Source organism: Plectropomus leopardus, chromosome 10 (genome assembly GCF_008729295.1).
Source record: "Plectropomus leopardus isolate mb chromosome 10, YSFRI_Pleo_2.0, whole genome shotgun sequence".
Lineage (NCBI taxonomy): Eukaryota > Metazoa > Chordata > Actinopteri > Perciformes > Serranidae > Plectropomus > Plectropomus leopardus.
Genome location: NC_056472.1, coordinates 27,194,755 through 27,210,080, shown reverse-complemented (window position 1 = coordinate 27,210,080; position 15,326 = coordinate 27,194,755). Strand labels below are relative to the sequence as shown.

The 15,326-nt window shown below is 41.1% G+C and overlaps 1 protein-coding gene across 1 annotated transcript in view; it reads left to right on the top strand.

Annotated features, from left to right (window-relative positions):
• klf7b (Kruppel-like factor 7b) overlaps positions 1–15,326 on the top strand; it is a 77,179-nt gene that overhangs the window by 53,659 nt on the left and 8,194 nt on the right. Inside the window, exons 2-3 of the mRNA XM_042494011.1 lie at positions 1,787–2,438; positions 14,515–14,638. Of these exons, the coding sequence (XP_042349945.1) occupies positions 1,787–2,438; positions 14,515–14,638 (776 nt within the window). The remainder of the gene's footprint in view (positions 1–1,786; positions 2,439–14,514; positions 14,639–15,326) is intronic.

Genomic DNA, 15,326 nt, shown 5'->3' with positions numbered 1-15,326 from the left:
TAATGTGGCCGATGCCCTTGACCAAGGCATTAAAGCCCCTTACTGTGGCGATGCTGCCCTGCTGCCAAATCTGGATCTGTATAGTTGTTGTACAGATGTCTCTGTTATCTCTGGATAAAAGCTGAATAAACAGTTATAGAGATACTTGCTTATTTTTCCTCGTTTCTTTCTCACTATATCCCTTCCTTCTTTGTATCTCTTTTTGACTTTCCCTCCTTCATCTCGCTCTCCCTTCTTCCTCTATCTTGCGATATAACTTCCACGGCTGGTTGATTTGGGTGAGCAGAGGGAAACAGGCAAGGCTTCCACAGTTCAGGGCTCTGGAGAGCTCGGCCAGGCAGCAGCAATCAATCACAGACTAAATCCCTCCTCTCCCAGGACTGCCATGTGCCAGGTGACATGGTCAACAGCTGCAGAGAAATATAAAGCCTACAGTGGGTATTTGAATTTAAATAGACTAGTAAACAGCAGCTCTGAACAGGCTGCAGTCTGCAGAAACCTCTGAAAGAGACTAAACAATTGCATTGGCTGTTTGTTCAAACAGTTAAACAAGTTCTGTTTACATCTTCCTTACAATCGACCTCTTTCACTCGTACAAATCCTGGAAGGTTGAACGTACAAGGCGTGTGACTTTGACACCGCAGATGGTTGATCCTGCAAGCAGTCAGATTTGTTTTTTTGGGGGGGGGGTTACCTCTAATGAGTGCTGGGTGATATGGCCTAGAGATAAAATCTCCACTTTTTTCACACCAAACTCGAGTTACGATATTTATCGTTTTTTCCCCTCTTAAAAAAAAAAACTATAAATGACAAACAAAATTACTCAAAACAAATGTTGCTTTCAATTAACAAAGGCAAACTGGAAAATGTAAAGGGATACAAGACAGTATTGCATATTGCACAGTTTTGCAGTTTGAACAGTAGAGTAATGAAAATGACCAATTCTAAACTCATACAGCCTTTGCTCAACATTATTTTCATGTTAACAAACAATGTTATTTGTTGTGTTCAAATTACTGGACCATTGTTTTGTTGTAGTTGAGTAGGACGTTCTTTTTTATCACATGTACAGTTGTGCAGATGACGCGGGGCAACTTCGGCAAAATACTTGCAGCTTGGTAGCACGTACCTGAGGGTCGATTGTTTTCATGTGGATAAACCCAGGCTTTTCCATTATTTATAAGGACACCGTATCTTTAACGATATGCTGTGCGACTGCATCAGTAACAGCTTTGCTCCGGGTCACTATCCTCTCATACGGGACTCAACGGGAAAATGATTCCTCTAATGTCAGCTGCTTTTTACCAGGTGTTTGTGGGCTGACACGGTCTCGGAGTGAGAGTTTGACTAACGAGACTGTGCCTCTTTTGGGAACGTACGCTTCATTGTCATTAACATTGTCAACAATGCTTAAACATGATCATTTTGAATTGGTTGGCATTTTGGCAGAAGTAAACGCTGTTGATACAAAGATATTGGCAAAGCAACAACAGTACCTAACAGATTTAAAGTCCTGTACAGATGTTTGGATGTGATTGTATGTTACGAGTCAACTGGTGGTCATTAAACTCATGTGATAATGGCTATATTAAAACATTTTATGGGACTTAATCAATTAGCCATATTTGCATTGATGACCCTGGTGACTGAAGGCCGTTTAAACCTTGCAGTGAAACAGCATCGTGCATGTGTAGAAAGTGTGACTGGAGTTGTAAAAACACTGAATTGACAGGTTTAAATTATATTTATGTCTGACTTTGGGTCCGTGTGCTTCTTCTTCTTGCAGACATGTCTAGAGTTGGAGCGGTACCTACAGACGGAGCCCAAGCGACTCTCAGAGCTCTTTGATGAGGAGCTGGACTGTCTCTTAACGCCGACCTTCATGCAGGGAGGCGACAGTGACGAGGACCTGATGGACCCCCTCCTTCCCAGCCTCCCTGACCAGCCTAGCCCACTTCCACTACTGGTAGCCCTTCCCAAGGTCCAGGCCAAAATCCTCCAGGTGCCCAACCCCAGCAGGACCATAGCAGAGGCAGGGACGGAGACCCCCACACCAAAGGACCAAGTCCTGGCAGGAGTTAGTGCCGCACAGCTCAGCGCCGCCGTTACATCCCTAACACCACCATCGTCACCAGAGCTCGGCCGCCACCTCATCAAACCCACACAGACACTGACTGCGACGGCAGACGGTACACTAACGCTCAAATTTGTGGCGAAGAAGGTGGGGTTGGGGGCGGCTAAACTGGTGGCAGCACGAGCGTTACCGTCACCTCCGAGCCGAGGGGGAGCCCTCAGTGACAGCGAGCAGGGAGGAGGAGGAAGTCTGGGAGGAGACGTACCTGAGAACAAAAAGAGAGTCCACCGGTGCCAGTTTAACGGCTGCAGGAAGGTTTACACCAAGAGCTCCCACCTGAAGGCACATCAGAGGACTCACACAGGTAAGACCTGTGCATTCATCACAGTTACCGTCACCACAAGCACTCTGTATTCAGATGCCAATGCTAGGTATGCATGATATTGGATTTTTTGCTGATATGCCATTATAAAAAATGCAGATAACCAATACCAATATCAATATATCCACTTTTAGCCCAAGTTGTCCTGATGGCCCGCCAGCAGATGGAGACATCAAATAAAATGTTTTTCAGTGTATGTAATATTCATTCATTGTGCAAAATAAGAAAAATACATCAACTTAGGGTTGATATTTTGTCCAGGTTTACTTTGTAAATAAAAAAAAAAAATGTACCGATTTGTGATATCGGCAGAAATCAGCATGTTTGCCAATAATGATATTTCATTTTAAAGCAAATATAAAATGATACTGATGACATGCTAATATTATCATGCATCCCTAGCCAATACTGTCCAAGACAGTATTTCAGCTCTGTTGTCCAGCACTTTGGACTTAAAATTTAACTGTGGTCATAAGGTTGCAGTGATAACTTTTAGCCATAATTTTAAGGGGAATTATAATTTCATTTTGGTTGAGAAGTGTAAGAGTCGTTTTCCTTTGCATACATGGGGCCATTTTGACCAAATTTGCAACATGCAAACATGAAAAGTGCAATTTGCAAAATTGCCAATGCACGAGCATAGTGAATGCATGTGAGTAGTTTTTAATTTCAGTTTGTAAGCAACTGTATGAAACATGACTCTGCCAACATTTCTGATCTACATACTCACCAATTGCTTGTGTTAAAATAAGACCCAGGCCCATTTGTTAGAACAGTGCAGCAGGACATTATACAGACAAAACAACCAAGGAGTTTTATGGCCAAACATTGTGACGTTCTTGGTTGTCCAATAACCTTTTTCCACCAAATCCACCAGATTTTAAACCTGTCTGTTGAGTATACTTGAACATCTGTGATATCTGACAGCCTGCGCTTCCTCCAGTTTTGAGCAGAAGGGGACTGCACAATGCACAAAGGAAGTCAATAGTAGTAGCAATATGGCAGATTGCATTGATTACCTGTTACAGATGTTTGTTTTTATCCACAAAAACAAGCCTGGATTAGTTATTAGCAATAAGAAGATTCAGAAGATCATTTTGTGCGAGACTCTTCTTAACCTCCTGATTATTAAATGACCACATGGTTCACACTTCAGGTCGAGGAGAACCTGGTAGTTTTTGGGTCCAGCTGGGAAGCAACTTTTTGGGCTCCGAACCAATTTATATTTGATTGAAACGCAACCCGTTCTGTGTCGGTAGAAAAGGGGCATAAGAGAGCTCGGTCCAGCTGATCATCATGTGTTTCACTGCTGAAGACTCAACTGCAGGAAAAGAGCCCTGAAACAAGACACAAGAAGCAGAGCTGGATGTAGTACAGGCCCAAAAGAGCGTCATCTGGGGAGATAAAGTATCTGATGGTGTCTGTGAGACTTGGCAACAAATATTGAAAATGATGACCTCATTCAAGTTTACACAACTTTTCCAGTAACTTTCTGTGCCCTAAAATGAGCGGACTATATATAAATTCCCGCACTGCTAACACGCTTGCATTAAAGCTGAAAGTCAGCATTTTTACCTCATGGTTTGTGTTCCATTTCGGTGTCCTTAAATGACTGCGAGTGCTGTAGTTAGACGAGGTGCAGTAATTTCAACAACGAGCTTAAATCAGGAGCTTTGAGTAAAGCCAAAACACATAAGCCAAAGGGTACTTCACTGCGAGAGCTGGTTGAGCTTCTGCAGAAATCTGTAAAGAAAACATCAGTTATGTTTTTTTTAGGAGATTATGACCTCCACTGATCTTCTTCTGCTACTCAGGTGGTCCTCTGGATTTATTAATTTCCTCAGGAGTCTTGATACCAGCTCAGGCCAAAAGGCCCTGCCTCAGTAATTGCCTGATGATTGATAGACTGGTAGTAGTAAATGACATTGGTAATTCAGCCGTGTCCAACTGGGTCAGACGTGCAGCTTTCGCTGCTAACTACAGCTGCCCTCCCAGTGAACCTCAGACAGAACACACACCAGGCTAATGTGTCCAGGGGCTGCTTGCCGTGAGCTCTCCAAAGCGTTAGCGTGTGGAGGCGTGCTTCAGGTCTATGAAGGGACACATGAGTGCAGATGGATTTGACTGATGCAGATTGTGATGAATTTGTGATTTGCTTGAGTTTAAACAGCATTAAGTAACCTCAGCTTGAAGGTTACTTGATAAGGAACAGCCTGTTGTGTTTTTCCTGAGCGATTATCGCTCGTAGCACATGTGAAGCACGTGAGTGGCTCTGACTTAAACGACAGGAAAACTTTGGAGCAGCTAAGACTTATATAAATATTTGTTTAACTCTTTACCAATGTTGGATCTAAAAATGCATAGTATCATGATGTCATCCTGTGTAACTGTAACTTTAAAAAGATACAAACTAGAACTAAATATTGCAACCTGCATTGCAAACTTTTAGAAAACCTGCTGTAAAATTAGTCATTTCAGGCCACAACATTCACAAAAACATCCTGCCAAATCCAGCAGGGACTTTTTATTATAAAAAGTTTGTCTTGGTTCAGATTACAGAGGCTTCTGAGTTATTATTTTATTACCTTCAAAAGTTTAGGCACAACTTGCAACCCTCAGCTACAGTAGTATTGTAAAATGTATCCTGTGTTGTTGGTAGATGTTGACTCTAAGAAAAACGAGAAGTGATCTGAGTGTCTTTGTGATAGTTCAACGCTTCAACAACTGAAGTTGAAAAGTTGTTTATTTCCCCTTTAAAGTGACAGTACAAGTGTACCGCAGATTTCTACATTCTTATAAATCTTTTCATCTGCTTTCAAGTCAAAATGCTTTCTGGATTTGAACATCATTTAGCCTGAGTGACTGAGGCTGAATCCATCATTTATCTGCAGCATGAGGCCTGTGCAGACTTGCAGCACCTGAAGCTAGCATTATTCAACTTTGGCTTTAACATCAGCGTCATTTACAGTACGTGGAGAGGTTCATGGCCTCCAGTTGTCATCATCCAGTGTTAGCACTTTCCTAAGTGTTCATCAGGATTACAGTACATAGCCTGCAGACCTTCTACTGTATTAATACTGGCAACCTTGGCATCATTAATCCAGCGTGTTACAAGCTTATATGATCCCAGCGACCATTGCGTGGCTTTAAGTGTAGCATTACATTTCCAGGGCAGCACCTAGCATAGCCGGGGGAACCCACGGCTGTAGCTTTATTATAGCTAATCCAGAGCGGAGGGGTTAGCTTTCTGGTAGCCTGGCCGCTAGCTGCAGTATCTTTAATCTTCTGATGATTCTGCAGTCGAGTCATGCTAACCAGCGATGAGCTTTTAAAGGCAGAATCATTTGTGGAGAAAAAAAGACACCCTGGAGACACTGCAGCTTCTTCAGTGAGTCCTTGTGTGTGTGTGTGTGTGTGTGTGTGTGTGTGTGTGTGTGTGTGTGTGTGTGTGTGTGTGTGTGTGTGGTATAATTGTGGGGGCGGTGTATTCCCTCCCGATGTGTTCACTACAAGCGCAGCACTGTGGTTTAATTAGCTTAATCCTCTTTTTGGGTTATTATGACCATAAATCATTGAACATACATGTAGGGAGGGATTAACGTAGCAGAGACTACAGGGAGGAGCAACTGCAGAAAGCCTGCACAGCATCAATACACTTACTGTCACATAGTGCACACCAGAGGCCATTAGAAACATCATTATAGGGAGCTCTGTCAGGAGTTTACTGCACATGAGCCGCAATCCCACCTAATGTTGGAAATAATATTCCTCTGTTCATATCCAAACCATATCTCTGAGCTGCAGCTATGATGTGGAGTTTATTTTCTAATATAAAAACGCTCAATTAGGGAAAGTTGTAACATTAATAGATGCACAAATTAATTCAGTAAATCTCTAAAGTACCCAGGCAGTGCTGTTCTGAGTCTGAGCCAGGGTTTTTCTGGTTGTTTTTTTCACTCTCTCGGATCTGATTTTATCTCTAAAAACACTGCTTGGCTTATAATTGTATCCTCCTTGTTATTCAAGCTGCAGTCCAAAACAATATACTTAACTGCTACTTGGCACTCGAGATAGCAGAGCAGTTTGGAAGGAGTGTAAGAGTGTTTTGTCTTAGCTGTACTCAATGAAATAGACGTCAGTGTGAAGGCACCTTTTGCTGCAATTTAAACTTGTACCTGATACAATATTTGGATGTGGGTGAGCTGGAATACACTGTAGCTGCTGTCAGATGATGATGTGCTTCCATTACAGGAATAAAACAGAGACATGTTTAGAATAGCGAAGCACGAAGACAGACATGCAGGGTGGAAACTACGAGCCTCGCTCCGGCAGTAATGAAATACACCTTCAAACAACTCCTTCGCTGTCTGGTTTACACACACGTCGAATGGCAGCTCTAATGTTTCCAAACAAAGTAAAGGAAAAACCCAAACAACAGTGACAATACACAAAATAAAAAATAAAAAATGACTCTAAAAGACCTCATTATGCATAAATATAAACCCCCTTTTTTATATAAAAGCCATCTTTCTAACAGATTTGAGTAAAAACAAACACAAAAACAGAATCTCTTAAATGAAACAATAAAGACGCTTTGATACGAACACCATAAAACAACATCAAACACGACATTCATTCAAAATAGAATAAAACTTAAGAGCAAATGTCTGAATTTGATTTGGGTAATATTCTCCAAACTTCTCACTCAGCCACATATCCAAATTCAAACCAACTGATTTTTGTTGCGGCACATTTTGAAGACCTACATGCTTGTCAACATTTTTAATTGAAATTTAATGTTTGCAAACAAAAGTTGTTATTTTTGGAAGTCATGAGTGATTTATATATTGAATTGCTTTATTTTATGCAACCGTTTAAATATCACTACCAGACTTTTCTGATCCTTAGCAGTTCTTTAAGGGTTCTCCATGTGATATTCAGAGCATTAATACAGCAGCGAACAAACCACTATTTTCTACGTAAAAATATAGTAAATAACGGCTTCTGGAGCCGAAAATGAAGTCACGTTGCCTGTGTGTGTGGTAATCTGAGCTTCTCTGTGGTTTGTTGTGGTAAGGTGGTCTGGCCACGTGTACATGTGTGTCTCAGTGCAATCATACGGCAGTTACTGATGATATTGGAAACGTGTTGTCATAGAAACAACCCTGAATTTATAAACGTTATTAGCAGTTAGTAGTAGCAGTTCGTGATGTTAGCACCGTTAGTTGCTAGCAGCCGGCTCAGCCACCTCCATGTTGAGGGCTGTCCGCAGACAACCTATAAATCATAAAGAATCTGCTACAAAGATTAATCAATTAGTCGTCAGCTAATACATTAATTGCCAAATTATTTGATAATCGATGTCCCGGTTGTATCCATTTTTCAAAAAAAAAAAAGAAAAAAATTAAATGTGAATATTTTATGTTTCTTAACTCAGTAAACTGAATATCTTTAGTTTGTGGACACTTGAAGACATCCTCTTGGATTTTGGGAAACACTGATTGACACTAAAATCATTTTCTGACATTGTTATAGACCAAACAACAACTTATCGAAATAATCAACAGAATAATTGTCAATAAAAGTAATTGCATCCCCGGCTTTTACACAGTTTTGGAATTATTTTTTATTAACTTTTCAACTGTTTCTAGCAGCCATTGGTTTCCATTCACTTCTGTCAACTGCAACTGGTGTTTTGTGATCGTCAGGTCTGTCAGCACTGTAGCTGTTGTTAGTACTGTTAGCTTCTAGCCGCTGGTTCGGCCAGCTCCATGTTGAGAGCTGCGTGTAAGCGACCTCTGAATCTTCTATTTTCTCCGGATATCCTACAGAACATTTAACTCTAATGTGTAGTGTGTGTTCCCTAACAGTCTTTTTCTTTTTTAAAATGTATATAAGTCTGTTTTTCTATTTCCCCTGGCAGCCAACTGATTCACTGAGGTTTATAATCCATCATTAGAGAACAAGTTTGCATTGATTTTTGTGAATGTTACTAATGTTCAGAAATGATGATATCTGGCAGTTGTACATTCGCTGCAGCTCAGAATGATAACGTATTGAGTGACAATTATTGTTTTCAAGAGCGAGACAGTAAAACAAAAACACAAAAAACCTAATTTCACACATTGTTTGCAAAATGGCTAGCTGTGATGCAAAGTAAAATTATGTGAGATGCAGTTCATGGTTTAAACATTAAAAAAAACCCACTTCAGCTTGAGTCTGACTTCCCGAGACCTCAGCCCCCGCCCTGCCCCCACCCTCAGCAGGTAGCGCAGCCTCATGTGGATTCAGGAAAAACCCCGCTGTAACCTCAGACCTCTGCTCACATATATACCTCCGTACTCCTCTACACCCACTGAATCCAACCTCCAACCTGCTCGCTCTCTCTCACTCGCTCTCCCACTTGCTCATTCAGTTTAGGTTGCCAAGCAACTGCATCACACTCTTCCATAATTGGTTGGTAGCTGGTTGATTGTCCATGCCTGTTAATCTCTCTCTCTCTCTCTCACTCACCCCCCTCTCTCTCTTTCTCTCAGTTGCTAGGTGACTTTATCACGCATCCTTGCCTTGCCGTGCTATAATTGGCTGGCATCATGGTTGCTGTGGCGTCAGGCCCGGGCTGGCCTTGCTTCATTCCTCCAACTGTGTGTGTGTTATAGCATGTATGTGTGTGTGTGTTTGAGGGGGGTCCTATCGGAGGAAGATGGGGTGCTCTGGCCAATTACAGAAGACGGGTGTGAAACGGCCGCCTGTCTGGCACCTGCGGCCCCCACTCTTACCCCGTATCACACACACACACACACACACACACACACACAGGAAGGTTGAGAGTGTAGCATTTCTCCAGCAGGATAAGCTGCCAAGTGGTTTGCTATTGTATGTTAGAAATATTGGTCCTGTATTCAGTCCTGAGTGAGGAAGACTCTGTGGAGTGAGTAGGAGGATTCACACATTCAGATACTGCTGCTGAAGATTCAGCGAGGAGGATTTTCTGCTTCGTTACAGAGCTAGAAGTAAATCTGTTGTAGGATCACACATTTTTACAGCTGCACCAGAGGATTGGGGGCCTTAACACCAAAAAGAGGACTTCCTGTTGTACCTCTAAGAATAAATGTGTGTAGCATTCCTTTTTTATTTATGAAGCCCATTATCACAAATCACAGTTTGCCTCAGAGGGCTTTACAGCATACAGCATCCCTCTGTCCTCAGACCCTCACATCATCTAAGTAAAAACTCCCCCCAAAAAAAGCCTATAATGTTGGGGGGGGGGCTCAGGGAGAGCAACTGAGGAGTGGTCCCTCTTCCAGGATAAAAGAAGTCTCTTCCCATCTTAATTCATCCAGAGTTGGGATGGACAGGGACAAGTCAAATGAAAGGACTTTCAAGCACTTTTTTAAGCACGTACTTTTAGCGTTGGATATTGGGTTTTTTTGGGTTTTTTTCCTGATATCTGGCTAAAACAACACTTTAAAGATGGTACCAGTGCCTAAATGGTGCCTGAACTGACACTTTTTTTTAAAAAGAGAGCACAAAAAAGTCAGTGACGTTTTTTAAAGGCAATTTTATGTGTATATATATATATACATACAAAAGAAATAAAAGTAAAACAACTACAATACCTTCCACAGTGAATTAAAAACAACAAAACTTTAAATCAAAGTACAGATGTTTCTTTTATTTGGTTGCTAGTATTACGTTGAATATGATGCCACAGCTCTTTCACGCAGTGGCCACATTTTAACACAGCTAGCCGGCTACATGTCATTTACATCACAAAACATTAAAATTTCACCACCTGTAAATGGGTCGTGCTTTAAAATGCGCCAGACTGACATCCCTAGATCCTACCATTTAAAAAAGACCCGTAACTCTTCTGTTACTCTTTTTCATCATTTTAAGTAATTGCTCAACTTCCCAATTGACAATATGGCTGCTGAATAAGGCTTTATACAACTTTTTTCACACACCCAGCAGTACTACCAAAGATGCATTAACAGACTTCAGTCTGTAAAATGTTTGAAGTTCCCCTCGAAGACTCAGGGCAACAGTTGATGTTGATGGTAGAGAAATTTTGATGTTGCTTTTGTCGCTCAACTTTTCAACAATTTAGTATAGCAATAGATACTGATTTAGCTAAAATGTGGACGGAAAATCCCTAAGAGCATGTTTCAGGTTTTGAAAATACAATGAAAGTAACTCTCGATGACAAAACCTAATTAATTACAAATCTAGTGAAACAGAGGCTTGCTTGGAGACTTTAAAGAATACTTTATTATATTTTGTCTTGTCCTCTCAACCAATCATAAACTGTAGGCGAGGTGGCAGAGGAAGGCCTGGCTCCCCCTGAGGCAAATTTGTGATTTTTGATCTTGGGCTATATAAATAAAACTGACTTGACTGCTTTCAAAAACACACAATGATGAGACGTGAACAAAACCCAGATCCCCGTTGAGGAAATCGGCAACCGACTGCATGAGATTTGACTGGAGAATTTGAATATGCAAATCCCGGAGCAGCGCGGCTCATGATCTGGAATTCATTTAGTCCTGCGTCACCTTGCAGTCACGTTTGTGTCTGTGGATAAAAGACGACTTCGATCAAAGACACAGAGGAACTGGGGGGAAATAAAGGGGGAAGAGGGCATCATTCTCAGTTGGATGTTCCTGTGGCACATCATCTTTTACGTGTCGTTGCATCACCTCGCTGTCGGGGCTGCTCTGCACCTCAGATATTAAGGCCATGTGAAGGTGTACTTTCTTCAGCCTCTGTTATTCAGGCAGGATGATTCAAGGTGCTGCATTAAGGCAATTAAAGTTCAGAGAAGTTGGTATGTAGTGGAGAAGTTATGCCTCGTAGTAAGGTTGGGGGCTCATGGGTAAACAGCATGAAAGTTAAAGAAGGTACAAGAGAGTCAAAATGGGAAGCCGCACCTGTGTCTCGATGGACATTTGTGCATTTATCTTAAAATTAGAAAAAAATACATAATCATGTTTTTCTTAGTGCATTCCTATAATTAAAAACAACAACAGTAACCCCTCTGTTACTCTGAGTAATCATTTTTAGTCATAGTTTGCCAGTTAAGCCTGATTCCCATTGCAAAAAAACCCTGCCAACACTGCTAACATCTGGCTTTTTAATGCAATCAGACTGCGTACAATCAGCATTCACACCGGGGTCAAATGACTCTGCACTACACTACACCAGCCCAACGTGGCATTTTACTGGCCCCAGGCAAGTAAGCAGTTCTTATTGTTGAGCCCCAATAAACATAATTTCATTCAACAGAGAAACTTCGAGTTGCCAGGAGCAATTCATTTTTTTCTTATTATTATTCGTTAAGTTTGGCATCATTTTTCTGTCTCTTACACAGAAAGATAACTAAATTGTTAGTCTTTCCATAAAATTCTCATTGGCTCGGTTGTTTCTTATAGACATCACTATGCAAAACACTGCACCTGCTTGGAAAAAAATAATGACAAGATATGGGAGGCAATGCAGGACTGGAAACTGGTTATACTTAAATAAAATATGATTCTTTGTCAAATGCTAATTTTTTTTCTTTTTTTTTTTAGAAGGTGTACTTGTTAACATGTCCTTCTCTATTGCATTCAGTTTCATTTCCACCAAATTATGCAATGCTTCACATTAGCTCCACTTTGCTTTGGATCGGTGTGTGTTTGTGTTTGTCTCCTTAAGAAGATTGGTGTGTGCTGCAGTGGGAGCGACGGGGCTGCCAGGACATCTGGCTAACTGACTGTAAGCTGCTGTATTACTCCCCATTAAGAGTCATTAAGACCCCAATTATAGTTACCACCCCCCAGTTCACACAACACAGTCACACACCAGGGGTCTGCAGTGTGGCTTAGCCAGTCGCAGGGTGTGCAGTGGAGAAAAGTCTGTGTTTTAAAGGGTTTCCTTTTCATCAATATTCTAAATTCTTGAAGTGTCAAAGTGTCAAACCAGACTCAATTTCTGCTGCAAATCAATGCAACATCATGCAGCAAAACACGGCTTTCGATTAATTGTGGACATTTCCGGCATAATTCCACTATTTTATTGTGAAGACAGAACATAAAACGATGTTGATTTTTTTTCAAAATCATACATTTTTTTGATCATAAACCTCTGTGCGGTGTTTTGGTGTCTGATAAGCTGTCACATACTGCAAGCTGGACGTCCTGGACTGTGTTTGATCTACTCAATGGTGCCAGTCACAGTCCCACCAACGCAGCTACCCTCTCTGTAACCCAGAGCCACTCTCACTCCTTCAGGTTTTGAACCAAAATGAATACATTTGGATATACCCAAAATAAAATGAAACACACCAACTACACACACACACACACACACACACTCACACACAAGGTCATGCCAGAAAAGAAACCTTTAAAGATTTTCCTATAAAAGACCCAGAAAAACCTAGAGCAGCAGGGGGTTCAATTCAGTGAAAAATGAAAAATTTAGTCTGCAAGTACAGTTGTGTTTGAGAAACTCTGGGTTTTTTTGCAGTTTGATATATATTTCATGTCTATATAGTAACTCTGTTATAGATCTGGTCATTTAAAGGTCCAGTGTGTAAAATTTAGGGGAATATATTTGCAGAAATGTTATATGATTTGATAATAGGCCTATGTTTTCTTTACTGTATAATAACCTGAAAATAAGAATTGCTGTGTTTTCATTAACTTAGAAAGATATATCGTTCTATCGAGGGTGCGGGCCCTCATTCAAGGAGTCTGCCATATTGAGCCACCATGTTTCTACAGTAGCCTACAATGGACAAACTAAACACTGGCTCTAAATGGGCCCAGTTATGATGTTGCATCAGCCACCATATTTAGCAGTCCATTTGCAACAAATGCATCAGAAAACTAGTGTTAAAACTATAACTAATGTTAAACTGTTTTATTTAGTGTTTTACTGGTTTAAATAACCAACTATAATAAGTTGTCCCCCTGCTGAACATCCATAGCTTCATTTTTCATTTTCTGATAAACTTAACAGCATCTGAGAATCACTGATTTGTATTGTGAAACTGCTTTATTTAGTGTTTTTACCAGTATTATTAACCTGGTCCATATGTTTTTGTTAAGAGACCTCCGCAAATAATTCCACTAATGATAAAAACACTAAACAATTTTTAACTAGGAGAAGTTTCAACTGGTTACAATCTCAGCGCTAAATGGCACTAATTCCCCCTTAATCTTACTCACTGCTCTTTTAATTAGACTTATTTCGGGATACAGTGAAATGAAATTGAATTGAAACTCAGTTTTAAAGTCGCTTATTGAGGACAGATGGAAAACAGTCCTTTATTCTTCTTATTGTTAGTCATAGTATTATTTTTTGCAGTGGTGAATGATTTATCTGCTGACCCCCCATACACACCCACAGAGAGAAACACACTCTCACAGGGGCGTTTACACAGTCAGACATCATCACATCCCATCTGAAGACAGTCTGCTTTTACACACATGCACACGCACACACACACACACACCACACACACCTCTAGCCATAAGACACACACGCACACACAGCTGGAAGGCTTTCTATCATGGAGAGATAACTACAGGCTGAGAACAATAGACCATCTCTTCTCCCATCTGGTGAAGTGGGGGATGAAACTTCATTTACATTTCAGATCCCACCACCTCAGGCTCTGTGTGTGTGTGTGTGTGTGTGTGTGTGTGTGTGTGTGTGTGTGTGTGTGTGTGTGTGTGTGTGTGTGGGCAGGAAAGGGGGAGATTCATTTCAGGGTGAATTTAGGATTATGAATTAACACGCCACAGTGCTGAAAGACTTCATTTACAGCTAATTGAGTGTATTGGCTCATTGAAATGGGTGTTGTGTTAAAACTGGTCTGCCTGCCCGGCCCCTGGGCTGTGTGTGAGTGTGTGCGTGTGGGTGTGTGTGTATGTTTTGGCCTGGAAAGAGCCAGGGGTTGTTACCTGTATATTAGTGAACAGCTGTAGTGTAGATGTGTGAAATTAGATGTAAAAAATTGTAATAAAATGTGACACCTTCTCCTCTCTTTCTCTCTCTCTGCCTCTCTCAGGTGAGAAGCCCTACAAGTGCTCATGGGAGGGCTGCGAATGGCGTTTTGCCCGCAGTGACGAGTTGACGCGACATTACCGCAAACACACCGGAGCGAAGCCATTCAAGTGCAACCACTGCGACAGGTAAACACACACACAGACAACACAAAGCTATGACAAACATACAGTAAGTTTACATTTGGAGGACGCTGATGCACCTCATCTGTGAAGGACTCGTGTTTAACCTGCATTTCCCAACAAGCTGCCAGCCGGTGTATCGTATATTTGGGTCTTTTTTGTCAACATTAGGGCTGCAACTAATGATTTTAACTGTCAATTTGCCTTTTTCACAGAAAACATTTGGACACATCACAGTGGCAACAGCCCAAGTGTGAACAAAAAAATGAACGATGGCTAAATTTCATTTAACTGATTCAGTTTCAGGGTCTTGGTTTTGTGCGTGCTGCTCACTGGCACACTGTCACGGCTTACTGGGACACTTAAATGGAACAAAGCCATCTTAAATGTTATTAGTAACACCTGGGCTTCTTCTGACAAGTTTAAATGTTAAATTTTTTAAAAGAGGGCCTTTTTTGGTTGATCAGTTGAATTTTTGAAATCTTAGAGGATGTGAGAAAATAGTGAAAGATGCCCATCACAATTTCCAACAGCCTGCCAAAGTCTTCAGACTTATTGTTTGTCCAACCTACAGTCCAAAACAAAAAGATATTCAGTTAACAAGTGTATGAATTAGAGAAAAACAGCAAATTGTAAGGCCTGTAACACACTGCCTGCTTGAACTGCGCGTGAGTGTTGTGGAACCTGTTTTTTT